We start from the raw sequence: 26,488 nt of genomic DNA, 5'->3' as shown, positions 1-26,488 counted from the left end.
CATGGGGATCCCAGTCCTAGAAGGATCCCAGAGTTTGGGGTGGGGGATACTCAGTGATGGATGGGATAACTCTGTGGGAATGCTCAGGTCTGGGGGGATAACACTGTGGGAGGGGGATGCTTAGTGCCAAGGGGATGCCCACCCAACTCAGCTGTGGTGCTCACCCCATTCCCACCCCAGGATCCACCCCCTGCCTTTCCCCAATCCCACAGATGACTCACGCTGGCAGTTACTGACTGTCCTTTATTACTGAGAGCAGGGGCTGCCTCCAGAAAACGAGGGGCCCCTCTCCCCAAAAATAGGATTCTTCAAAGGAGACGCCTCGACCTGTGTGCCCCACCCTTGGCATTGCCAGCTGGGCACCCCCCACTCCAGCCGCTCCTCAGCCGGGCCAGGCCGGGCTCTTTAATGGATTTTTTATCTTATTTTTTCTTTTTTTTTGGTTTTTTTTTTAATCTTTTTTTTTTTCCTGTTTTTCTTTATTTTACACACCAGTTGGATGTTACCGTCACATGAAGAAGAGAGAACCTGAACAAGATCACGGCTACGAGCTCTAGAGTTAAAAATGAACACACAAACCCCCGGGGAGCCCGACCGCGGACGAGGAATCCAGCCTGGAAAAGCGGGGTGCCCGAGGGGCCGTGGGGGGCACCCGGCTTGGCACAGCCCTGGCCCTGCCACCTCTTCCCCAGGCATGTAAGTCTCTTCTTTTATGTTAAAAAAAGAGAGAATATGACAAAAATACAAATGTCCCTAAAAGCGTTGTTATTACTGTAATAGCAGTATTATGACTTCTCTCCAGATTGTCCAAAATCGTCTAAATTGGGGCTGTGGGAGCTGCTGGGAGCCAAGGTTGCCACGGGGGGAGCAGGAAGACTGAGGATGATCTGGCGTCTGCCACGGAGAGCCACCACCGACCCCCTTGTCACCCCTGTGGGGCTCCCAGGTGGGTCTGTCCCTGTTTTTGGGGGTCGCAGGGAGTGGGAAGGGGTCTGGCGTGTGCATCCCAGGGCTCCGTGGGGATGCTGCTGCTGGCACTGATCCTGCCAGGCTGGCTGTCCCAAGGAATGCCACCAGCCCAGGGAATGTCACCTGCCCTCGATGGGGACAACAGCGCTCGCTCCACCCTTTATCCCCAGGGGTGGGCACGGAGCTCCCGGAGCAGCCCCGGCGCCCGGATCAGCCCGGCTGGAAGGGGACCCTGTGGAGCTCCGCATTCCCCCGAGGGGCCCCTTGCAGCCCGGGCTGGGGGCGGGGGCAGCACCGGGGTCCCCAGGGCGGCTTAGGGACCCCCCGCTCCCGCCGAAACCCGAGACGGAGGTAAAGCATCGAACCCGGCTGAAGGCAGTGCACGGAGGAGCCCGCTTTGGATAAGGAACTGTGTCATGGCTTCCGATCCCAGGAAAAGGGGCTGTGCCCTCCCCTCGGTGTCCCCCGCCAGCCCCGGGAGACTCGAGGGGGTGCGGGGGGAGGGCGCGGGGCAGGGGGCTCCGTGGCTCCGCTGGCGGCTCCGAGAGGTTTTATGGAGCTGAAAGGGGAGGGAGGAGGGTCCCTCTTGCGCCCGCAGCCTGACCCCCTGAAATGGGGAGGGGGCGAGGCCGGGGGGGGGCCGAGGGGCTCCGGGAGCGGGGCTGGAAGCACTCGCAGAAGTCCTGCCCGGCGGTGGGAATAGGGATGGGGGGACATCGCTTCTGGCACCTCCTCGGCCGGGGCTGGGGGCGGCTCCGCATCCCCCGCAGCCCGGGGAGAGGCGAACCCGGGGGCTCGGGGGGGCTCCGTCCCCGTCCTCCCGCGGGGTTCCCGCCAGCCAGGCCGCTGTCCCGCCGGTCCCTGGCCGGGAGCGCCGCGGGAAGGGGCTGGGAGCTGGGAAGGGGGACCCCGAGCCCGCGGTCCGGGGGCGCTCAGGCCTTCAGCTGGTGCCACTGTGCCACCGCCTGCCGCGGGCGGGCGATCATGTCCTTCCAGTGCTTCACCTCGCCGGGACCGCTCTTCCAGGACAGGTAAATCTGCGGGAAACGCATCCCTGGAGCCACCACGGCCTCTCCATCCCCATCCCGCTGCCCGGCTCTGACGCCTTCACCCCCAAACTGCTCCAGCCCCGCTTTTCCGGCTCGGCACAGAGCCGGGCTATTTTTATCCCTCAATTTTCCATATGGCGCCTTGGAAAAGCGCGTGTGCCAGCTCTCGCTGCTGCTGCTGCCACCTCGGGGAGCCGGTGCCACCGCTCCGGCTCCGCGGATCATCACCGGAGAGCCGGGATGGAGCAGAGCTCGCTGCTAATTATGAGATCAAAAGTGATTAGCGAGCCTCAGGCCACGGCGGGGTTTTAACGGAGAGTGGGATATCATGGCCACTGCCTGTCCTTCCCTGGAATGGGGCTCTTGGATGTGCCCACACTGGGGACTCTGCCCCCTCTGCCCCTGCCTGGCAGCCTGCAGCGCTGATCCAGGGATTTATTTAATGGATTTATCCCAACTGCTGAGTTGTCCCGACCCCAGCACGGCGTTTGGGGATCACGGATGGAGATTATGGCGCTCGTTTGTCATCGTTGTGCTAACGATGAGCTGGGTGATTTCGTGGATAATTCCACCGTTCCCTTCCCTGGGAGTAATCCCTGGGGGTGGGATCCATCCTGATGTGGCTCCCCATGCTCCATCCCTGCCTTTCTGGGCCCTCTGTGGCCGTGACACCCAGCACGAGGGGTTTGCACCACGCTTCACACAGGAGATGGCACCAGGCGCTGGCAGCCTGGGCCTGGCTGTCCCTGATCCCACCTGGGTGTCCCTCGGCGTGTCACCCACCTTGCCGATGACGTCATTGCGGCTCAGCCTGTCCTTGTCCATGACGGTGATGACGATGGTGGTCTCGCGCAGCCGCTCCGTGGGGATGTCGAAGGCGAAGGACTCGTTGAAGACGGGGTTCAGGCACCTCTTCATCACCACCGTCTTCTTCTTCTCCACCCGCTTGTCCTTGTACATCAGCCACACCTTCACGTAGGGATCTGGTGGGAGAGGAGATCCCTCAGCCCCGGGTGGGAGCCAGGGAACACCGCCTGGGATCGGGGCCAGCCCACGCCATACCTGAGGTGCCCCCGATGTCCATGGCTTTGAGGTTCCTTGCCTTGATGATGTTCACCACGATGGAATTGGCTGAGGGATTGTAGCACAGCGACAGCAGCAGCTCCCCGCGGCTTCCCTGCAGGACACACATGTTCTCTGAGGACACCCACACCCCCAGAGCTCCTCTGTGGGAGCAGGGTGCTGGCACGGGACCCCCACCACAGCAGCCCAAGGGTGGGGTTTGGGAAGGCACAGAAAATCAGGGCAGGAGGAAATAGGGCCACCCCCAGTGGGACATTTTCTGGTCTTGCTGGAGGCAGGAGAAAGAAAAAACTTTCATTTTAGGTCTACCTGAAACAGTTTGATTTGACCCAAAATGAGACTTTGGGCTACTTAATATAAAATCTGTGAAGAGAAAAATCTCTGTCAGATGTTGAAGCAGAAAATGTCCCGCTTGGGATGGGGGGTGGTCCTGTTGGGACACTGCAGGGACAGTGAGTCACCTCCCCTCCCCAGGGGGATGGGGGCGTCCAGGGCCTTACACTGCCATCACTGCAGGGCTTCAGGTCCTTCCAGAAGGTCTGCATCTGGGTCAGGTCCACCTTGTTGAGTGGGATGGACACCTCTCCGATGGGATCGTTGCGGCTGAAGCGGTCGTAGTCCAGGACCTGGAGGTACAGCACCCGCTGCACCACCTTCTCGTAGGGGAACCCTGTGACAGAGATGGAAAAGCCAAAGGGGGTGAGGAGCAGTTCCAGGACTGCTCCACCCTTCCTGTCCTGGTGGCAAGACCCTGGCACCAGGCAGAGGATGGGGAGCAGCCCATGGCACAAGGAGCTGCTGCCACATTAATTCTCACATCTGCACCCACCCATGGAGGCACGGAGCCTTCCAAACCTTCTCCTACATCCCCTTTATGGGATGTACATCCAGCCTGGCCTCGGTGCCTTGGCCAACCCATCGCATCACCACCAGCCACCACTCTGGTGGCTTGAGCTGAGCTGAACCCCAGGAGGGTCCCACGAGGCTCTGCTCCCACCCTGATCCCCCCCAGCCCATCCCAATCCATACCTTCGAAGAGGAAGGTCTCATTCCAATGCGGGTTCAGGTTCTTCCTCTTGACCTTGGTCTCCAGCTTGTGCTTCTTGTCGGGGAGCAGGTAGATCTTGACGAAGGGGTCGCTGGTGCCGCTGAAGTCCTTGGCCGGCAGCTCCTGCGCCTTCATGATCTTCACGGTCAGGGTGGACTCCTGGAAGTTGTAGCCGACGCTGAACTGGATGCGGCCCAGGTTCTCCCGGCTGACGCCTTCGTGGCCCTCGTCATCCTCGGAGCCGGGGGAGAGCTGCGGGAGGGGGGCAGAGGAGGGGGGTGAGCGCAGTGCCGGGGACTGGCGGGGACCCGAGCCCCGTCCCCCAGACCCCAGCCCCGCCAGCTGTCAGGGGACATCAGCCTCTCCCCGGCTTCCTGCTGCCCCCACCGCTTCCGACGGCTCCTGGCTCGGCGCCACTCGTCCCGCGGAACGGGAGCTCCAATTAGCCAAATTCCTCCTGACAGCGCATCCCTCACGTGTCCAGCACCGCTCGCTCCCTCGTGCCAGCCTGGGGGACGCGTCCGCGGCGCGTCGGCTCAGCCGACGGGGACTTGGCACAGCGGGCAGGGACGTGCCGGAGCGCTTGTGGATGGCGCAGGGAAGAGCTGGGAGGGTTGGATACCGAGCGTGGAGACCCCCAAGCCCAGCACACCCCACCCACCCACCATGAGCATCTCGCTGGTCAGGGAGTTGACCAGGTCGGAGACGGAGGAGTGCGGCTCCGTCTTGCGGTCGGACTCATCGAGCGGCGGCTGCCCCGGTGCCGGTGCAGCATTCCCAGCCTTCCCACCGGCCGGCAACCTGCAGGAAGAGAGGCCTTGGAGGAGAGGGGCCAGGAGCCAAGGGCGAGACAGCGAGGGGCTTCCCGGGCACCCTCTGCCAGCGGACACTGAGCCTGGGCTGTGCCAGCGCCCGACGGACGCTGCCGGGACACGCGGTGGCTGCAGCATCCTGGCCCTGCTCCCAGAGCCAGCTGGTGGCCTGGCACCTTTAGGACACGGCAGCAGGTCCCCCTGGCCGCATCCCACAGCGATGGCAGGGACAGCGCGGTCCCCACAGCATCCACGGCTCTGGCTGCTCCTCACACACCACACCCTCTTATCCCGGTGGGTGCCAGGCACCCACGGGTGCTCCACGTGGGCTCGCTGCCCCCTGCCCCACTTTCCTGTGGCTGAGACACCCCTGGGATCACTGTCCTGGCTGTCCCCACACACGGTGGCTCCCGGGCACGGTGCCAGGCAGGGTGGGCAGCCGGGAGCGGTGGGAGGCGGACGGACAGAGCAGCGATGGAGACAGGCGGGAATGCGCCGAGGCCACGCTGCCATGAGGCACGGGGACAACGGGACACAGGCACGTGGCGGAGGGGACAGGGGGCCCGGGATGCTCCCACCCCCCCGCCACGGCTCCTGTCCGAGCTGGGACACGGTGACAAACCACCAGACGGACCGAGAGGCGCAGGGACACACGGGAAGCCACAACATGCCACGGACACACGCCACCACGCCAAGCACACGCAGACACACGGGAGGGGACGTGGCGGGGTGATGGGGACACCCACACGCACACACGGGATGGCACCCAGGAAGGACCGGAGAGGCCGAGGCAGCTGGGGAGGCAAAATTAGGTTAAAACCAGGGAAAATGAAGGTGGAGGAGCCGGCGGCGGGGCCGCTGAGCGAGGAGGCGCCGGTGGAGCCGGGAATGCCGGCGGAGGTCACGGATAGCGGGAGAGAGAGCGGGAGAGAGCAAAAGAAAGGAGGAGCAGCGTCGTCCAGCGCCGGCCTGCCGGGAGGGAATGGGAGAGAGGAGCGGGGCGGGTGCACGGACAGACGGAGTCGCCGGGACAGGAGACACGCCGAGGCGCCGGGCTGGAGCCGCCGGGGACAGGCTGGAAGGAAGAAGCTGCGAAACAGGGATGGAGGAGATGTTTTGAGGAAGAAGAGCGGGTGGTCGGCAGCGTCGGGGGGCGGGAGAGAGCCGAGGCTGCCGGAGCGCGTCCCCTCCGCCGGCGGATCTCCTGCGGAGTCCAGGGAACGAGGAGCGGGAGGGATGGAGGTGCGGAATGCCATGCACGTGCTGCGATGGGGTTTCGGAGCGGGCAGCTGAGGCAAGCGGGGAGCGGGGTCTTGCGGCACAGCCCCCCACCCGCCGTGTCCCACGTCCCCGTCCCTCGGCACGGGGCAGCCGGCGGCCGGCACGGGCTGCCGGTGCTCCCGGCGGGGACCGGCTGCGCAGCGCGACGCTGGGGAGGGAAGTGCTAAAAGATGGAGCGAAACCAAGCGGAGCAGGGTAAAAATAGCCGGCGGGCGAGAACGGTGCCAGTTCATCCGCACGCCGAGCACACGGGGAGGCAGCGCCCGCCGGCTTCACACCTCCTCCCCGCTCCGGAGGGGATGAACACCCGCTCCCGGCGGCGCACGGACCCTCTGCCTCTGCCAGCCAGCGCCGGTGGCCGCGGCCGGGCGCCGGTGCCGAGCCGGCGGCACGCCGGGAATGCGGGGCAAGCCGGAGGCGAGGGGCCGGGCCGTGCCGGAGGAGAACGGGGGTACGGCATCCTCCCGGCCCGTGGCGCTCGCTCTGCCTCCCTGCCACCGCAGCGGTGTCCCCGGATGCCCGGGGGAGCTGCCCATCCCGCCGGGATGGAGGCGGCAGCAGCGTGTCGGGATGGAACGCGGCTCAGCCCATGCGGCATCACCTGGGGGGTACCCCCCGTGTCCCCCTGTCCCTGAGCGTGTCCCCCCGCACCCCCTCCCCGCATGCAGCCAGGGCCGGAAAGGGCAGGAGGGGGAGGGAGGAGGGAGGAGGGAGGAGGAAGGGATGGGGGTCCTCTCGGTGCCGCCGCTCCAGAGGCAGAACCGCGGGTGCCGCTGCCGGGGAGAGCTCAGACGTCCCGGTGCCCGCTGGGCCACCCTGTGCCGCTCCAACCTTCGCGCTCCACGAGGCCAGCCTCCTCCTCCTCCTCCTCCTCCACCCTGGGTGAGGCCCTCGTCTCCTCCTCCTGCGGGACTGGCCTCGTCCTCGCTCATACCTCTTGTCCCCCTGAGCGTTCGCCTGGTTCGGCTGCGTCCCAGCGGGTTGCAGGTCGGGAATATTGGCAAAGTCATCTTGCTCTGAGAGTCCCAAAACCAGGGATAGCACCACCATCCGGCCTTCCCTGCCCGGGCGGCCCCGCCGGCAGCGGGAGAAAGAGAGAAAGAGAGAGGAGAACACAGCGTCAGGCAGGGAACCGGCAGGAGCCGGCGGCGTCCCGCGGAGCCCCGGCGGCCAGGGGACCCCGGCTGTCCCCGCCGGCTCCTGCGAGGTGCCGCTGGCCGGGATGGGCGCACAGGGCTGTGGGGAGAAAGGCGCCGGCTCCAGGGAGCTCGGCAGGCGTGGATACCCGCGCTGTGCCTCTCCGCCACCGGTCCGGGCGAGGGAGGGTGCCAAAATCCTGATGAAGGGGGGAAAAGATGCCTGGAGGGGCTGGGAATGAGGGAGAGCGTGACAGCAGTGAGGTGCCAGCATCATTCCATGGAGGAAGGGATTGGCGGTGCCATGGGCAGGCTCTTTGACCTCTCCGGGTCTGTAACCGCATTTACCCGCGGCGCGGGGAGGGTGAACGGGGTGAAAGAGCGAAAGAAAAATCGATGGATGGGGAAAGAGGCGGTGGGAAATGACAGCGGCTCCTCCGCTGGGGAGCGGCGCTGACTCGGCACGTCTGGGCTCTGCGGCTGCTCCCTCTCCGCCAAGTCAGGCTGGAACCAGCAGCGGCAAACAGGGAGAACGTGACCCTCGGGATGGCCGCTGAGCGCAGCTCCACATCGGGAAGCCGGGAAATGGAGCTGGGAGGAACCTGGGAGAGGGTAGAGTGGAGAGGGCATCCCGGGCAGAGCACCCGAGGGTGTCTGGAGGAAGGTTTAACCCTCTCACCAGAGCGGGAAGGGTGGGATGGGCACCCAAATTTGTGTGTCTCATCTAATCCTGGTGCAGGAAGTGCTGTGTCAACTCATGGAGGGGCAAGGTCAGTCCTGCATCCCCCTCCAAGTGTCACCAGCCTGCAGAAAGCAAAGCTGGGATCTCAGCATTCCTTTTTCCAGGGTGCCAGGGGGCAAACAACGGCCAGGGAGGAGCTAGAGAATCCAAGGGAAGATGGAGCCGGGGGGCCCAGCTCTGCAGAGGAGGGACAATGTCATGCGCCGAGATACGGTGACAACACGGGACTCGGATTAGTCCCCGGGGTTTGATGCTGGAAATCCAGAGCCGATGGAGGAGATGGGGTTAAGGAGGATTAAAGATCCCACGGCTCCTCTGGCTGGGAATGATATCAGGGCCCTACTCACGGTCACCCCGGCACGGGAGACTCTGCCACCCGCACCGTGACAACGTCACTCCCTGGGGACCTCGCTGGTGGCCGTCCCTGGGGATGGCAGGGGATGGCCAGGGCTGTGGCAGAGCGCTTTGGGGAAGGGCAGGAGCCCCTTCCCTGGGCCCCCCGTGAGCCGGGGGGGACGTGGAGCTTCCCGCAGGCCGTGGGCAGTGTGTCCCCAAGGGGGTGACAGGTGAGCGGCCGCGCCGGGGCAAGTAAAGGAGCAGAGGAGAGAGGGATGAGCAGAAGGAAGGAGCAGAGGAGAGAGGGAGGGAGAGAGGGTTCTAGAGAGGGATGGGCAGAGTGGTAGAGCAGAGGAGGGTGGAGAGGGAATGGAGAGAGCAAAGGAGCAGAGGGACAGAACACATGAGAGGCTGATGGAGAGTGATGGAGCAGAGAGAGCAAAGGAGGGGAAGGGACGCAGAGAGGAATGGATGGGGGCGGAGGAGAGAATGCAGACGGCAGTGATGGCGAACGCACACTTACAGGAAGGACTTCATGTCCAAGCCGCGGTTGCGGATTTGCCCCACCACGTGGTCCCAGCTGCCGGGGTTGGAGCGGCTCCTGCCCCCGGCCATCCGTTGCTTGGAGCCGGCGGCGGTGCCCTGGCGCGCCGGGCCGCCGCGGGAGCCCCGGGAGCCGGCGGCGGCGGCGGAGGAGCCGCTGTGGGCCTGGAGGTGGCCCAGGCTCTGGCTGGTGGTGGGCTGGCTGTGGTTGGCGCGCTGGTGCTGGCTCAGGGGCTGCTGCAGACTTTGCTGGCGCACGAGCGTGCGGGGCCTCTGGAATTTGGGATCGCCTGCTGAGGTGGGGATATACTCAAGGGTAGTGGCTGTGGACAGGGTGGAGTCCTCGAAACTTAGGGAGAGGAAGGGTAGAGGAGAGGAGAGAAAGGAGAAGAAGGTGAAGGGGCAAAATTGGAGGAAGGAAAAGAAGAGAGTTAGAGAGAAGATGCCCCAGCGCAGGGAGCGCTCCGGCGGGAGCCAGCGGGGGCAGCGCCCGGATCCTCCGCCTCTCGCCCGCGGCTCGGCCCTGCCGGCGGCACGGGGGGCTCGGGCCGCCACCATCCTGCCTCCCGGCGGGCTCGCCGGGGCCGGATGCCCACCCGCTCCCGCGGCCGCCGCTCCGCCAGCGCCTTCCCAGCACGCCGGCCGACCTGCTCTGCGGGATAATTAGGCTGCTGCGGGGAGGCAAATCCCGTGGCGCCCGCTCACGTGCTGCCAGCCAGCCCATCCCAGCGTCCCAGTCCCTCCCAGCCCAGCCCAGCGCCCGGCAGCGGCGCCGCGGGGGCTCGGCGTCCCGTGCCCTCCGTGCTGGACGCTGCGGGAAGGGGGAATCCCGCAGCGCCGCCGAACCCCCGCGGGGGTGACATTCCAGAGAGGCGTCCCCGGGGCCAAGCCAGGCTCCAGCCGGGCTGCGAGATATGGGACTGGGGGATACGGACGCAGCTCTGGTGGGACGCGGAGAGCGGAGCAGCCCGGCCCGGGGCGCACGGGCTTCGTGCGGGCGGCGGAGCGGGGAGAGCAGCGGGATGCCCCAAGGAAGCGGCGCCGGCCGTGCAGAACATGCGTGGCGCAGCCCATGCAGCCGCATTGCCCACGGCAGCCTGGGAAGCTCGTGGCCGCGAGATCAGGGGACAAAAGTCCTCCCGGGACCACCGCCTGGCCCCGAGGAGCGGCCTCGAGCAGCAGCCCCCGCGCCTGTCCCGGTCCCGGCGCTGCCGGCCGGGAGCGCGGGGAGAAGGAAGCTGTGCCGTCGTGCAATGCCAGCAGCGGGGACAGGGAGGGAGCGGGGAGGGATAGACAGCTCCGAAAAAACACCAAAAATAAAAAAAAAAAAAGAGGTGAAGAAAGAGCGAGAGGTGGGAGAAAGAGAGAGAGGAGGGAGGGGAGTGGAGAGGAGCGGAGAGCTCAGGATGGACGGCGCCCCACGGCCGGGGCCAAAGGCACTGCCCGGACGCTGCCGCCCCCCCACCCCCTCCGCGCTGCCGCCGACCTCCTTTCGTTTTCCTATCGAATCCTAAATTAGTTCAATTTACAACCTCTCAGTCACAGGAAACTAAATCTGGCTCCTGTCGGCCCCGCGCCAGCTGGAGGCGCGGGCTCCTCCAGCGCCGTGCCAGGCGGCACCGCGCCCTGCCCGTGCCCGGGTGGATCCCCCGGCACCGGCACCGGCATCGGCACCGGCACCGCCGACCCTCGGCCCGCACCCCCGGGACACCCCCAGTCCCGGGGGTGCTGGAAAACAGGGCGCTCCGCCACGTCCCCTTAACCGTGCCCTTGCCGCCCTGCTCCATCCCTGCCCGGATTCCCAGCGGGGAGCGGCTGAAGCTGCGCCGCTCCCGCTTTTCCTCCTCTCCCTCCTGCTTCCCGGCGCCCGACCGGAGCGCAGCGGCCTCACGCCGAGCGGGCGCTGTCACCGAGCTGTCCCGGAGTGCTGCCGGGACCCCCCGGCTGCCGCATCCCAGCGCCGAGAGCCGGAGCAGAGACCGGGACCGCCGGACGGAGCCCACGGCCGGCACAGCCGCGCCAGAGCCACGGCGCTGCGGGCAGTGAAGGGTCTCGCCGAGACCCCCACCCCGGCCTGGAGCCCCGCAGAGCTGGCAGAGCTCGGATTTTCCCTAAATCTGGCCGGTGCCGGACTTTCCCGAACTTTTCTCGGCATCAGGGGGTGGCGCCGGCGCCGGGTCCGGTGGCTGTGCCGGGAGCCAAGGGAGCGCACGGGGGGAAGATGCCACACACTGTCCCTGATCGTCCCTGAGGGATGGGAGCATGGGACAGCACCTCCTGCCTTCGGGACGCCACCGAGGTGGCGCTGCGTGTCCTGAGAACCCGAGCTGGGAATGCTGAGCCGCTTCCCAGCGGGATTGGGCAGGGCCACCCTCAGCGCTGGGCACAGCACCCAAAGGTGCTGCTCCTGCCCGGCTGCCTCCTCTGCTGCCCCTGAGCCAAAGCACCGCTGGGAGAACGGGAAACGCCTCCTCTCCCTCGGCACGGTGGTCCTGGGGACCTGTTGGCGGCCCCGGGGTCCTGTCGGTGGCCCCCATCCAAGCGCGTCCGGCCGTGGCCGTGCCGTGCCGGACCGTGCCGTGCTCACTCACTTGGACAGGCTGAGCTTCCCTGCGGCCAAGTGGCTCTGCACCGTGTGCCAGCGGCCCCGTGCGGCCTTTCCAGCTCCGGGCTCGCTGTGGGCGGACACGCTGCTCCTCATTCCATCCTCGCCGAGCCGCTGCTTGTCCCCGGGCCGGCCGTCGCGGTCCCCGGACAGCCCGGCGGCGGCCGACGCCGTCAGTTTGGCCCCTGATAACAGAGAGCCACTGGGCCGGGCCGGCGGCCGGACCCCCCCAGACAGACACGAAAGGAGCCGGACGGACACACGGACGGACGTGGAAAACGTGGGGAGCCGTCGGGGAATGAGGGGAGGGCGACAGAGCCGGAGGGGGCAGACGGACAAGAGACGGACAGACAGACAGAGAGAGAAAGAGAGACATCAGCACGGCAAAAAAAAAAAAAAAAAAAAGGGGGGTCCTGGCCGCGGGGTGCGCGGGGGCCTCGGCAAAACATCCAAGAGAAAGGGCGGAGGAGGGAGAGGGGTCGGGAAGGAGGGTCCCGCTCGCCGGCAGCCCAGCCCCGGGGGGACCCGTCCCCGCGCCGAGGGGGTGCCCCCAACGCGCAACCCCGTCCTGGAGGGAGATCCCGGCCGGCCCCGGGAGTGCGGGAAGGAGGGGTTGCTCGTCTCCATGGGACGGCCCATGGGGTGGCGTGCGGGGAGCCCGGGAGCGAGAGGAGGAGGAGGAGGAAAAGTGGAGGAGGAAGGCGAGAGGGTGCTGCCCATATACTCACTACACGGAGCAAACTCGGTAGGGAGAGACTCACTTGAGGGAAAGGCGCGGGTCACCGTACGGAGCGTAAGGAGAAATGTTTAGGATAAACTCCTTGGGAGGGTAGGAGCTCCATTTCTGCTGCACTGTGTTGTCATTGTTATTCCAAAAGTCTCTGTCTAGATCGCTACAGCGGCCGGATTCCAGGGGAGAAAGAAAAGGGAAATACAAGAGAGAGAAGCTGAATTCCTGCGAGAGAGAAGGAAAAGCAGCCCTCCGCCCCCGGAGCGCCAGGATCCTGCGGAGAGAGACGGGGAGCCCACCCTTGGACAGCAGCACACACACACACACACACACACGGGCACGGACAGAAGGATGGACGGAAGGACGGGAAGAGCTGCGGAGAGACAGGAGCGGGCGGCTCCGCCGGCTGGGAAGGAGAGAAGGATGTGGGGGGTGACGGAGGTGTCGGCGAGCGCGGTGCCTGCAGGGCATTCCCAAAGGTGTGTCCGTGCGCCCTCGGCACGCCTGTCCGTGTGTCCTCGCCTGCTCAGCAGCCGGGTCCTGGAAGCGCTCGGTTAACTGTGACACTGCTGCGTGTTGGGGACCCTTCTGGATCCCTTTCCCTGCGGATCCCTTCCCGAGGAACCGGCCTGCTGCCAGCACAGAACCTGAACCTCCTGGCTCTGGGAAGCCACTGGAGCTGGTGCCAGGGCCTGGGGGGCCCAGCAGCTCCCCGCTGGTGCTGGGAGACTGGAGAAGTCTCCAATGCCCACCTGCAGCTCCGGGTTGATGCCAGCTGTATGGAATGTGCTGGAGTTTGGGAAAGCTGCCCGTGCCATGACACCGGGTGGGATGAGCCTTCCCCTCCGTTCCCAGCTCATCCTGGTTGGCTGGGAGCAGCCGTCCAGGTGTTCCTGCACCCTGGTAACACCCAGGCCAACCACACGAGGAAGTTAAATAATAAAGGCTTATTCCAGGCAGGAGCTTTTTCCCTGCTGGTGTCCAGCTCCCTCCTCCCTGGAGGCCTGCGGAGGGTGTGGAGAGGCAGTGCTGGATCTGGATGCCCAGGAGAACAGCCTCAGCTTCCAGGCTCCACTTCACTCCCTACCCAGTGCCGTGGGATGCCCCAGCCGGGCTCTCCTTTCTCCATGGAATGCCCGTGGGATGCAGAGCTGCTCCAGCCCCGCCGGGCAGAGCTCAGAATCCACACCCAGGCCTGGAGCATCCCTGGGGACACCCACGCCGCCATTCCCGTGACTCCGTCATGCCCACGGCTCAGTGGGATACACCAGGATGCTGGAGATGCCCACCAGCTCTCCCAGTGTCCCGGAGCCCCTCTCCCACTGGGAGAAGGGATGGCCACCTCTGTCCTTCCTCTCCCCCCCCATCCTGGCACCTACTTGATGGTTTTCTTTTCGCTGCGGCCTCGGCTGGAATCCGGAGTTCCCACAGTCTCCAGGGAAGTCTTGTAACGCTTTCCCTGTGGAAAGGAGAGGAGAGGGGGTCAGGGGGTTGCAGAGGACCCCTGGAGTATCCCAATGGAAGATGGGAGCTGCCACCACTTAGAGAGTGTGACCTGGATTTTGCCCTTTCCCTTGTGGTCTCCAGGCTCCATCCCACCCATCCAGGCAGCAAATTCCCACAGGCTCCATCCCTTGGTCCCTGGGGGCTCGTGCCCTGCCTCACCCTGAGGACAGCACGGCCACAGCCACCAGCATCCCATTCCAAGGCCTCACTGGGAAGGAGTGGATAATTTTAGGCCTAATTGTGCCTGAATTAATTGAGTTCACCTTTCCCAGCGCCAGGGAAGTGCTGCCATAGGATAATGAAGCTGGAGCTGGCTCCAAACTGGGGCTGGTAATCAGGGCACTCCGGCAGGTTCCGAGTGCTGCTCTGAGCCAGGGTGGGCAGGAGCCAATTAATGCCAATTATCCAACAATTGGGAGCGAGGATGCTCCATGCAGTGCCAGGGGGATGAGGTGGGATGGGAACAGCTGCAGGAGCAGGAGGGGTGGAGAACCAGCCCTCCCATCCCACTGTCCTGCATCCCAGGAGGCAGGCCTGACCCAGCCTGCCCATGGAATGGGAATGTTTCTCCTTCCTCCTTCTTCCCAGCCTCTCCATATCCACGTGGAGCCATCTCCTTGGCTTGCTGGGACACCTGGCTCCTCAGCACAGTGTCCTTGGGCAGCCATGGGATCATCCTGCCAGGAGCTGCAGGGAAACACACCTGGACCCCCCTGGATTCACCTGGGCTCATCCTGCCAGGAACTGCAGGGATGTTGGGTCTCCTTGGATGCCCAAGGGCTGGTGCTGCCAGGAGCTGGAGGGGAGCACCTGGACCTCCTTGGATGCCCCTGGGCTAATCCCAGCGGGAGGCACGAGGGTGCCTGACCCCGCTGGGTGCTCACAGGCCATCCCAGAGGGAATCAGCTCCCAGTCCGTGTCCCCAGCTGGGGTGGCTCAGGGCTCCTGAGGACACGGCAGCGGTGGCAGCGTGGGCACAGCCCGGAGCCGGCCAGGCCTGGCCGTCATTCCCACACAGCCGCTCCAGCTCCGGCCCAGGGCCGGCTGGGATGTGCCTTCCCGGCCAATTCACACTCCTTTGTTCCTCTGCCAGCTCCAGCCTCCTCCTTTCCAGTGCTTTTTCCTCCGCCAGCTCTCTCTCCCCATGCCCTGGGTGGCACCTGGAAGGGCCCTTGGCACCTCCCGCTGCCTCCTCTCCCATTCCCGAGGGAGCGCTGCCTTCCCACGGCTGGGGGTGGGCACCTCCCTGGCGGGCAGCGCCGCTGCCATCGCAGCACTTGACCCAGATTCGATTCCGATGGCGAAGGAAACGTGGCCGAGCACGTCCTGTGGAGGAGGAGGAGGAGGAGGAAGGACGCGGGGCGGGAGGGAGCGCTGTCCCGAGCCCCCGGTGGGATCCGGGAGGGAAGCAGGGATGCACAGCGGGCGGCGGGAATGGCTCACGGCGCCCGGCGCTGCCAGGGACGGGCTGGCCGCCTTCCCACGGGGCTTTTCCAGGCAGGAGCGTGCCCAGCAGGACAGGGGCCAGCTCGTTCCGGCTCGTCACCAATATATATCCATATATTTGGAAACTTCCCTTTGTGCCACACAAACAGTTTCGCCCAAACATTTCATTAGCACATCCGGAAAAGCCCAAATAAAAGCTGCAGCCGGCAGCTCCGGGGAGCTGCCTCCGCTTGGCTGCTGCCCTGCAAGAGGGAATCGGCCCTGGCCGGCGGCACGGGGGCGCGCCGGGATGCCGGGAGGGCGGGAGGGAAGCGGCACGCTCACCATTTTCCGCTGGCACCACTGGCAGATCCCGCAGAGGACGATGGTGACGCTAAGGCTGACGGTGATGATGGCTGAGACCAGGAGGACGTCGCGGGAGGGGGTCCCTGGGGGGAGCAGAGCACAAAGCGGGGGTCAGACCTAAATCCTGGGGTGTTCCTGGCGTGCGCCGGGGTGCAGGGAGGGAAAGCACAGGGAATGTGGTCCAACAGGCTCCAGCTCCATTGTGCAGTGTCCCATCACGGTGGCCGCCCCTTTGGGTGAGCTCCCGGTGTGTCCTGGGGGGAATCCGGCCTGAGCACTTCCCGGGAGCTCAGGTTGGAGCTTTAATCCCCACTGGCACCCTGGGAACACCAGCACAGCTGGCAAAGGCCACGGCCACTGCTTTGCACGCCAATCCCACATGGATTCATCCCAAATGGCAGCGCAGGCCCCCCTCCATCCCAGCCTGGCCTTGGGGACCCCAAAAGCGTGGGAAGGACCCGTCAGCCTCATCCAGCACTTCTGCTCACGTCCAGGCTCCCAGCAGGCAGGATGACCAGGGTGGGGTGAGAACACCGACCCAAGGGGGCTCGGAGGGGTCCAGTGGGACCCCAAACCAGCTGAGCTCTGTCTCCAGGCAGGACCCCCATCCCTGTGGATGCTCCGCATCCCGCCGAGCCCGCTGGGGTGGGATTGTCCGTGGCGGGAGCCCCAGCTGGCGGCGGGAGGCGGCGAGGCCGGAGCAGCGCCGGGAGCCGTGCTGCAGTATAAATATTAAACAATAAACGTTAATAATTAATTCGCCCGCAGACCTTGTTATTGTAACGAAAATTCCCGGCGGCTCCGAGGCTGGGGTGAGTCAGAGTGGACCGGGAGGGGGGATCAGGGCTCTGGAATCGCCGCCGGCACGTGCCGAGGCTCCCACAGCTCCCATCCCCGCTGGAATCCGAGGAGGAAAGGGAGTGGTGGCCGTGAAGGGGACATTTATAACAATTCCTTGTGCAGGAGGTGACGGTGGTTTTGGGGACAGGTCCCCCCTGCAGCACCCGCGCTCTCTCCATCCAAAGGCAGCTCCTCCATCGCTCCCGGATCACGAGGAGCCTGTGTATAAAACTCACATAGCAACTGTTGCCTAGCAGGGAATTCGGGACCAGCCCTTAATTTCCAACATTTATAAACCCCGGCTGGATAAGCTGCCGGGGGAATGGGAAGCAGCCGGAATGGGAAGCACGGCACCCCCTCGGCTGCGACCCCGACCAGTGCGAGTGGCACCGGGCCTTGCGGGGAGCACTGGGAATTGGGATGAGCTCTCCTTGCTCCAGCTGGGAACACCGTGACCCCTCTGGCTTAGCCCCGAGCTCCGACAGATCCTTCGGTCCTCGCGGGGTCGAGTTCATCCTGAAATTAATCTGGAGATTGGGAATCAGAGGAGAAGGCGAGGGAAGGGGTGGGCACTGCGGGGGCAGCGCCTGGAGAGGGACATCAGGGAGCGCCGGCTCCAGGGGACAAATTCCCGGTGCCAAGGTGCCACCATCCCCCAAACCTGGCGTTACCCAAGTGGATTCACGGGCGGGATCCTGCCCGGGGGGCTCCAGGGGGTGTCCCTGTGCACGAGGTGGCTCCGGCCCTTCCCGGTGGGATCACGCCGCGTCCCCAGGGCGGGGGGAGGCATTCCGGCCCCCAGGCTGCGCCGCCCTCAGCGTGACTTAAATGACTCGTTTTCCAGGCAATTAGCGCTCGATTAATTAAAGACTCGGAGCCGCTCGGAGCTGCTGGCGCGTCCCCAGCCCCGGGGCGCGGTGCGGGGTCCCTGTGCCGGTTGGGATGCGCGGCACGGGATGCCCTGGGGCGGGCGGATCCGGGGGGGACGCGGGAGCCGCGTGGCACCGGGACACAGCCCCGGGGGCGGGTGACAAGGTGCAAACGCGACGCTTGTTTACGCCGCCGCTGGCCCTCCTTCCCTGCCGCTCTCCATAAATCCCGGCGGCTGCCAGCGCGCATCCAGGCGGGAGCATGGAGACGGCTGCGTGGGACTCGGGGGTCCACGGCCATGGGGTCCCTGCGGTTGTGTCCCAAATCCCAGCGGCCCTTGGCTGGTCCTGCCTCATCCCGAGGGCACAGTGAGGGGGGGCCACCGCACGTCCCTCCTCGGAGGGATCGAGGTCCCAATCCCGTCCCACGTGCTGGCAGAGCAGGGGATGCTGCGGAGGCTGGGAAGGGGGTGGAACATCCCTGCGGCGCTTTCATCAGGATTCAATGCCACTTGAAGGGATATAATTCCACTTTTCCAGGCCGTTATTGATGAGGGGATTACCTGCCTCCTTAGCGCCGCTGTTCTCCAGCGTGGGATTTGTGTGGTGCTGCGAGAGGCAGGGAAGAGGGTCCCTGTTCCGGGGGGAGAGGGCTCCGGATGCAGGCAGAGGGTCCCTGTGCCACTGGAGAGAGTTCTGGATCCAGGGGAAGGGTCTCCATGGCAGATCTAGGACAAGCAGGGAACCCCCTGCACAGTGCCCACTTTGGGGTGGGAGATGGGGAATGTTTGGGAGACAGGGATGCGGTCACGTGCCTCTGCTCCTTTATCCGCCGCTCCTGCGGGCTCGGGATTAGCTGCCTCCGGAGCACGAGCGAGCTCTGGCCTTTACGGATGTGAGGAAACACTTCAAACCCGACCCCGGCACAGGGAGAGGTGCGGAGATCCAAGAGGGATTAGTCCTCTCCAGCGGCGTGAGATCCGGCACGATGCACCTGAGGCTGGAAGAGCTGCCAGTGCCAAGGGATCCCACACACGGCTCAGCTCCGGCCTGTGCAGGAATGGTGGGCGTGGGAGCCATGGCACTGCCCATGCCAGGGGCACCCAGAAGTGTCCCTCAGCATCCTGGTGGCCCTGTGCATCCTGATTGCCCGGTGCATCCTGGTGTCCCGCACATCCTGGTGTCCCTGAGCATCTCAGTGATCCTGCACATCCTGGTGTCCCTGTGCATCCTGGTGGCCCTGGGCATCCCAGTGTCCCTGAACATCCTGGTAGTCCTGGGCATCCTGGTGATCCTGTGGATCTTGGTGTGTCCCAGTGAGCCTGCACATCCCAGTGTCCCCGTGCATCCTGGTGGCCCTGGCATCTTGGGAGTCCCCGTGCATCCCAGTGTCCCTGTGCAGCCCAGCAGCCTTGGACACCGTGGTGGCTCTGTGGTGCTGGTGGCCCTGTGCACACTCAGCTCCAGGACAGGCACGGTGAGACCATCAGGATCATGGGCAGCTCCACCCATTTCCCCCCAGTTCCCTGTTTCCCTGTGCCTATCCCAGGATTCAGCCCCATCGCCTCCAGCCAAAGCCCACGGCCCTGGAGCAATGCTGGGAAGGAAAAGCCCTGCAAGGGGCATCCAGGGATGGTTCCAGCTCTCCCAAACAATAGGTCCTGCACAGGATGGAGAGGCTGGAATCTCCACGGGGTGGAGGCTCATCCAAAGCTTTGGATGAGCAAAGGCTTTGGAGCAAAGGCTTTGGATGAGCAAAGGCTTTGGAACAAGCCTCACACCTGTGGCACCGCGGCTGGAACCAACCTCTCTGCAGTTGTCCCGCTGAGGATGGCCCTGTCCAGGCTCTCAGGGCCATATTTTTGGCTCCAGACCCCAAAATTCCCAGCTTTTGTGGTCACTGCGTCTCCCTGGCAGCTGCTCAGTATTGCAGCCCCGTCTCCTGGAGCATCCTCCCACTCACCCCGTTCCAGCGGCGAGATCCATGGATGCCAAGCACCCTGGGGGGGAAAATCAAAGCCGTGGGGAGCCCCCCCAGGCCAAGCCCCCGCTGAGCTCCCTGGAAGTGCTGATCAAAGCCGACATCCGCGGCTCCACGCGGAGAAACTGCTCCACGTGCCAAGCCTCCAAACCGGCAGCGGAAACGGGCGCATTCCCGGGAAAAGGGCAGCGGGAGAAGGTGCCAAGCGAGCAGCGCGTCCCCCCACCCTCCCAAAATTCCACCGCCGTCGTGGTGAGCCGCGGGGCCGGAGCGGGATGTGACGCCGAGCCCGGCGGGGATGGTGGTGCCGGGGAGGAGCTGCGGGATGGGGAGGGACGGGGCAGGAATGCGGCCTCGGAGCAGCCCCTCGTGCTGCCGGGCTGGAGGGCAGCGCGGCGCCCGGCGAGGTGGCCGCCTTGTCACGCCGGGGCTTCCCAGATGCTGCCTGCCTGGCGCCGGGCCATCAATTCCTCCTCTTCTCATCCTCCCACTCATTTGCTTGATATTTCCCAAACCTCTTATTTTTAGGATGCAGCTGAAAAGCTGTGAATTTGCAGCTTTCGCTCCTGTGCAGGATCCCGGGCGGGGGGAGCCGGCCAGGACCCCGGCGGGCACAGCAGGAATGTGGAATCCGAGCCCTTGGCACGGGGAGAGGGAGAAGGGATGGGCACGGAGGGGGACGAAGCTTGGCTGCCGTGCCTGGTAACAGCCCAGTGGGCATTTTGGGAATGCTGTGAGCCAGGCTTGGCGCGTCACGTGGAAGAGCCGGAGGGCTGGGCCAGCTGGGTCCGGCGGTGCCACCTGCCCACGGGCTCCCGGGGGCTCTGCAGGTGTGAGGGATCGCTGGAAGCCCCACGGCCATCCCGCTGCCCGGCAGGATCCTGGAATGAGCCTCGGGGAGAGGAGCGGTGCCACAGCTCAGCACCCCAGGCGTGCTCTGGGCGAGGACGGGCGTCTGCTCCCCATCTGCCTGTCTATCCGTGCTCCCCCTCTCCAACACATCCATCAATCTCTCCATCCATCCATCCGTCCATCCATCCCTCGTACACATCTGCCTCTCCATCCAGCCATCTGGCCATCCCCCGGAGCTGTCAATCCGGCCGGCTCTGCCTCCCCCACGCCGAGCTGCTGCTCCTGGGGGGCTTTGGGTGCAGAACCTACCGACACCAACCCCACCACGGGGGGCTGGGGCAGGGGAACCCCGTCCCAAAGCACTGCACAGCTCCGGCCAGGTGCTCCCAGACATGCCCCATGGCCACTGCCATGCATGGACGAGTCCCTCCTGTGTCCCCTCCAGCCCCACGATGCCACCCATCCCCGCTCCGTGGCCACGGCGAGCAGGAGAGCTGGGGATGGAGGGAGAATTTGGCAAGGGAAGGCGCTCCTTCCCTGGTGCTGGGCTATTTTTGGCCGAGGATTTCCGGAGAGCCGTGTGGTTTCTGTGCCTCGTGGTCCCCACAGTGCCTCTCTTCCCGAGGAGCACCCAGAACCCCTCTGCTCCCATGGTTTGCATCCAACCCCATCCCCATCCCCATCCCCGCCCCTGCTCCCTAGAGGACGCCGCTCATGCCCTGGCCAGGCTGGTGCTCCACGTCATCCCAGCTCCAAAATGAGCCCTTGGGCATTGCTCGCCGCCCTGGAGTCACCCCAGCCCCCCTTCCCCTGGCGCAGAACCCTCTCCTGGCGCTGGCAGCGGGCACGGAGGAGCGGGCTGGGCTCTCATCCCGAGTGGCACTGCCAGCTCTCGCGCCGTCGCCACTTAGCCTCTCGGCCCGGGGCTCTCCATCATTCCCGAGCCCTTCGGGTGACAGCGGGAGAGAGGCCAGGCACAGAGCCAGCGGCTCCCAGGGAACAAGGGCGGGCAGGCTCCTTGCTGCCCATCCCGGCTCCAGAGCCCCCCGCCGGCTTCCCCAGCCCCCTGATTCCCCCCGGGAAGTGCCCCCCGCTCACGTCGCGTGTTGTGACAGCAAGGCCACCGTGGGGACAGGATTCCCGCAGGGAGTTCAAGGATGGGAGATGCTCAGGGTCGGCCACAGCCCTCAGAGCCGGGGGCTGGCGGTGCGGGGAGAGGAAGGGGAGGCTTGGAGGGGAGCACATGGAAAGATGGAGAAACGCAGCTCGGAGGGAGGAGGCAGAGGAGGGGAATGAAGGGCCGAGGAAGGCCCCGGAGGGAGGACTGGGGACTCAGATATGGGAAGGTGCCCGGGGTAGGTGGGGGTGGTGGAAATCCTCCAGGAGAGCCTGATCCCGGGGCTGCATCCTCCAGGGACACAGGGCCAGGGTCATCCGTGGGGCAGCAGGGATGGTCATCCATGGTGGAGCGGGGACAGGACCCATCGCCCCCCGCAGCCACCAGTGTCCCACAGCCCCATCCGCAGGGGAAGAGCCGATCACCCCTCCTTCCCTGGATACCCGGAGCCCCCCGGGGCGCATCCCGCGGGCTGTGCCCCCCTCGGAGGGCCGGGAGCAAGGCTGCTGTGCTGTGCCGTCCCTCCGCCGCCGCGCCGGCTCCGTCCCCGCCGGCGCGACCGCTTCCCTTCAAACCTCATTAACTCCCCCCAAGGTGACCCTCTCCCTCCTGCAGCCAGGCCCGGGGACGCCAGGAGGGGACGGGGCGCCGGGGGGGCACCCGGAGCTGGCAGGCGGGCGCGGAGCCTCCCGTGCCACAGCCGGGCTGGCACCCACGGGGATGGGGGATGCTCCGCTTGGCACACCCCAGCCCGCCGCCCCCCACGCCCAGCCCGGCCCCACACGCGTCCCCCAGACCCCCCGCCAGCCACAGGCAGCGGGGTCCGTCCCCCTGCCCGACGCTGGGGCTGTGCCCATCATCCCCGCGCTCCGGCGGCTCCCCGGGAGCCGTTCCCTGCCGGCTCCATCCATAATGGATATTGTAGCTGAGCCCCCGGGGGCCGGGGGGTGGCAGCGATATTATCTGCATCTGTCTTCATTCCCCGCTCCCCCCCTCCTTCCTCGGCAGGCGGAAAAGCCGCGAGATCAGGCGCTGGAAAAGCCGCCTCCAGCTCCTCTGCCGCTCCTCGGAGTCAGGGGGGATCAGCACGACCTCCCCGCCAGACCCCTCAGAGCCCCCCGCTCCCTGCCCTTGCTGTGCCCCAGCCGTGCTCGGGAGGGTCCTGGGACGCGCCAGTGCGGCCGTGGGGAGGCTCAAAGGGTTCGAACTGATGGCGGCTGCTGGGAGCGAGGAGCCCCCACCGTGGGGGGCTCGGCATCCGCTCGGACCCCCCCCGATGGGCACGGAAAATGGGATGGAGTGGCCGTGGGGGACAAAGGGCCGGGGTGAGGCCGCGGGGGATGCTTCGAGACGCCGGCAGGAGCATCCCTCGGGCTGGAGCAGAGGGGCTGCCCGGGAGGGGACCCCAGAGCGGCGCAGGATGGGGGTCCCGGGGGGGCTGGGGCTCCCGCTCCGTGCGGGACGCGGGGCTGCAGCAGGTGCCCGGCTCCCGGCGAGGCCCGTGGCTGCCATCCCTGCGCTCTTTGTCTGCCTTGCCGCCCGTCACGCTGCCTCATCCCGCTCGCAGCCCCTCCGCCGGCCCCCGCCCCGCTCCTCGCCGTGTGCCGGCTCCTCGGGAAGCCCGGCGTTCCTCCCGAGCCCCGGGGAGCCGCTCCCCCGGCCGCGCCGGCACCGGGGGCTCCATCGCCCGCTCCGAGGCGGCGCGGGGGGAAAGCAGGCAGCTGCTGCCTGGTTATTGATTCACCACCTCCAGCCGCCGCGCGGCTCTGCTCGGAACGCTTCCAGCCGGGAAAGATGGGGACGTGCGGAGCAGGGCCCCCGGCACCTGCTGGCCGCGCTGAGATGGAGCGTTGGGCATGCGAATGTCACCCCAGAGGGGACAGGGATGGGGTGGGGTGGGGAGAGCCTGGCAGGGACAAGGGAGCTGTCCGGTGTTCCCAAAGCAAGGGGGACGTTGTCCCTGTGGCACTGAGGGCAGCCCCAGCTCTGCTCCGTGCTTGGACGCGGCTCTCCGGACACAGGGTTTGGTGGTCCCCCAGCGGCACAACCCCCTGCGGCTCCCCAAAAAAATCCTCCAGCTGGCGGGAGCCGCTTTGGTGAGCGCCTCAGCTTGATCCCAATTCCCAACACCCCTTGCCAGCCCAGCCCAGAGCCCCTCGGGCATCTCCAAGCCCAGAACCAGAGCACCCCGGCAGCACCTCCGGGCTCCACGTTGCCCCCCAGATCCCTCTTTCCCTGGGCAGCAAAGTTTGCCAAATTTCCCGGCATCTTCTCCCCAAATGAAACGCAGCCAGCGCTGGGGGCCACAGCCACTGTCCCTGCACGGTGACACGGAGCAGGGGACGAGGAGGACGAGGCTGGTGCCACCTCGGGCAGGGTTTTGGGGCGACAACAGGCACTGCTTCACCCCGGGATGTGGCTTGGCTGGCTCTTCCCAAATCCTGCGGGGGTGTGAGATGACAGCACCCCCTCAGCCCCCATCAGGGTGGGGGACAGACCCGGCACCCGGTCAGCGCCACGTCTGGAAAGCCCAGGAAAGGTGGGAACATGCAGGGAAGCAGGCGGTGCCGGGGTGCTGCCCAGGTGTGCGCACCCCCAGCACCCCAGGGCTCCCGGCACAGCCGCCGCCGGTGACGTGCGACAACTCCCACGTGACGGGAGCCCCGGCAGCCGGGGGGCACGGCCTTTGGGAAGCGGGGACAGGGCTCTGCCCCCCCAAATCCGGCGGCTCGAGCTCTGCCCTGGGAGCTGCCAGCCCGCCAAGCAGAGCTGGAGATGGCACAAGCAGCCGTCAGTGGCCCACCGGCCAACGACGGGGACACCTGGCAGGGACAAGGGGGACAAATTGGGGGCAGGTGCAAAGTTTGGAGGGGGAACAAGGCGGGAGCAAATCTCGGGCACCGGGAGGGAAGGGCAGCCCCGTCACGCCGCTGCCGGTGGGCACAGGCTGGCGTGTCCCCCCTGTGCCACCCAGCCGGGTGACCTTGGGCCACGCAGTGCCGTGCGGCGCTCCGGGCATCCCTGCGGGGTCGCGGTGGCACGGGATGGAGCCGCTCCCTGTGGGAGCGCTCAGCCGCGGGCAGGCGCGAAGTTGCCCTCGAAGGCAGCTCGGCCGGGGCTGGCAGCTCCCGGGCAGCGGTGACGCCGTCACCTGCCGTGGGTGACAGCGCGTGGCGGTGCCCCAGCCGGCCGGATCCCGCAGGCCTGGCACCTGCAGCTCTCCCCGGCGGCGCCCGCTGTCCCCGCTGTCCCCGCCGGCACGTCCCCACGCCACCGCAGGACACGCTGTCCTTCCGTGCGCTCCCCGGGCCCCGGGACACGGCCGGGGACAGCCGCCAGGCCCCGCCGAGCCGCAGCGCTCCGGCAGCATCCCTGTGTCTCCGCACCGGCTCGGGCACCCCCAAAACGTCCCCGCCGGCGTCCCAGATTCCCTGGTGCGGGGCCGACTGCTGCCTTCCCAGCATGAGCTCAGCAAATCCGCGCCGGAGAAAGCCCCTTCCCCGGGCGCCCACCCCCGCGTGTCCCGGTGTCATTCCGGAGGTGCAGCAGGACGGGGCACGGGGACCCCCAGAAGGACGAAGGGGGCGGGAGGTGAGGAGCAGGGATGTGCTGACCGCTGGATGCTGCTCTGGAAGGCGGGATTTGGGGCTCTCGCGGGGGGTCTGGGGGGTTGCTGGGGGTCTGGGGAGCGGGATGCTGCCCCCGGGGCTCGGGGTGTCCCGGGGGGGATCCGGGGCTCCGGCAGCTCCGCGGGGTGAGGAGAGGGGGGATGTGCTGGATGCTTGTCTGGGCGCCGGCGCCCAGCGGGATTTGGGGCTCTCCCCGTGTTTTTTGGGGGGCTGGGGAGCAGGATGCTGCCCGCGGGGGTTGGGGTGTCGCCGGGCGGGGGGCGCCGGCGGCTCCGGCAGCTCCGCAGCGCGGTGACAGCGGCGGCGGGGACTTTCTCCCCAAACTACCGTAACTCCCGGGCAGGCGCGGGGGGAAGCGGGCAGCGGCCGCGGCGGATCCCCGGGGGGGCGGCGAGCGGTCGGCCACCCCCGGTGCGTGTCCCCGCGTCCTGCGTGTGTCCGTCCCCCCCTCCCGGGCGGCCCGGGGCTCACCTGCGCTGGCAGCCTCCGGGTGCAGGTACATGGTGGCGGGCGGCGGCGGGGCGCGGCGGGGCGGCGGGGCGGCGGCTGCCCGGTGCAGCGGGGCCGCGGCTCATCAGACGGCGGCGGAGGCGGCGGCGGGAGGGGGCGGCGGGGCGGGGGGCGGCGGCGGGGCGGCGGGGGCCCGCATGCGGCGGCGGGGGGCCGGGAGCCCCGCGGAGCCCGTGCTGGCCGCCCGCTGCTGCGGGGTGCGCGCGTGTGCGGGTGCGTGTGCGGGTGCGTGTGCGGGTGTGTGCGGGTGCGTGTGCGGCGCGATCCTGCATCCACTTGCTGCTCGCTGCTGGCGGGATTGGAAACTGCAGCCGCCGGGAAGGGAGGAGGGAGCGGAGCGGCGGGGGGCGGGGGGGGCTCGGGGATGCGCACGGGGACAGGGGGACACGCGTGGGGTGCTGACACCGCCCGCCGTGACGCCCCCGCGGGCCCGCGCTGGCGCCGCCGGTAAGGCGGCTGCGGGGCCGCGGTCCCCCCGGATCCACGCGTGGCACCCGCGTGGGGAGGGGGACACGCGTGGCACGGGGCAGGGACGGGCGGGCCGGCACGGCGGGGGCTCACAGGGCCGCCCACCCGCCTTCTCACGGTGGCGGATCCCCGGGAAGGCCGAGCCCGCCCCGGGTCCCCGCGCACACGCGTGGGGCGGCGCGGGACCCCCCGGCCCCCGCAGGCTCCGTGCGCCGCGCTCCGCCGCGCTCCAGGCCGGGATTTGGCGGAGCCGGGGCGCGGCGGGCGCTGCCGGGGCACTGCGGGCGCGGCGGGCGCTGCGGGCGCCGGAAAACGCGGAGTGGATTTCACGGAGCTCGCTCCCGCTGTCGCCCACAGCATCGGGCAAAGGCGATTCCCGGAGAATTCCTGCCCCTCCGGTCGGGTTCCAGGGGCGCTGGCCTGGTGGTCCCCCGGTTGCGAGGGGGCGCGGCCAAGGAGGAGACCCTGCTGATGTAGGATGTGCCCAGGGATGGAAGCGACAGTAGGGGGAAAGATGATGGGCACTGGGGGTTTTCTCCTGGAACTGGGAACCGTGCTGGATCCCGCTTTCTGCTGGGATGAGGGGATCAG

General features: G+C 66.9%; 1 protein-coding gene across 3 annotated transcripts; it reads right to left on the bottom strand.

Moving 5' to 3' along the window:
* Positions 1-223: 223 nt before the first annotated feature.
* On the bottom strand, positions 224-25,555 carry SYT7 (synaptotagmin 7). 3 transcript variants are annotated; one of them, XM_064425772.1, is made up of 13 exons: positions 25,391-25,555; positions 15,611-15,714; positions 13,714-13,793; positions 12,366-12,497; positions 11,591-11,806; positions 8,980-9,348; positions 7,177-7,302; positions 4,815-4,950; positions 4,131-4,401; positions 3,602-3,771; positions 3,081-3,195; positions 2,802-3,001; positions 224-2,006 (listed from the first exon to the last, which is right to left on the bottom strand). In XM_064425772.1, exons 1-13 carry the CDS (start codon positions 25,419-25,421, stop codon positions 1,902-1,904), a joined length of 2,055 nt encoding a protein of 684 aa, XP_064281842.1. In that variant the 5' UTR covers positions 25,422-25,555; the 3' UTR covers positions 224-1,901. The 3 variants fall into 3 exon arrangements, with proteins under 3 accessions (XP_064281842.1, XP_064281843.1, XP_064281844.1); XM_064425773.1 differs by lacking the exons at positions 7,177-7,302; positions 8,980-9,348; XM_064425774.1 differs by lacking the exons at positions 7,177-7,302; positions 8,980-9,348; positions 11,591-11,806; positions 12,366-12,497 and having other exon boundaries at positions 25,391-25,551.
* Between the last annotated feature and the right edge of the window lie 933 nt (positions 25,556-26,488).

The sequence above is a fragment of the Passer domesticus genome, chromosome 6 (genome assembly GCF_036417665.1).
Source record: "Passer domesticus isolate bPasDom1 chromosome 6, bPasDom1.hap1, whole genome shotgun sequence".
NCBI lineage: Eukaryota > Metazoa > Chordata > Aves > Passeriformes > Passeridae > Passer > Passer domesticus.
Note: the sequence above shows the minus strand (reverse complement) of the source record. Positions and strands in the feature narration are given on the sequence as shown.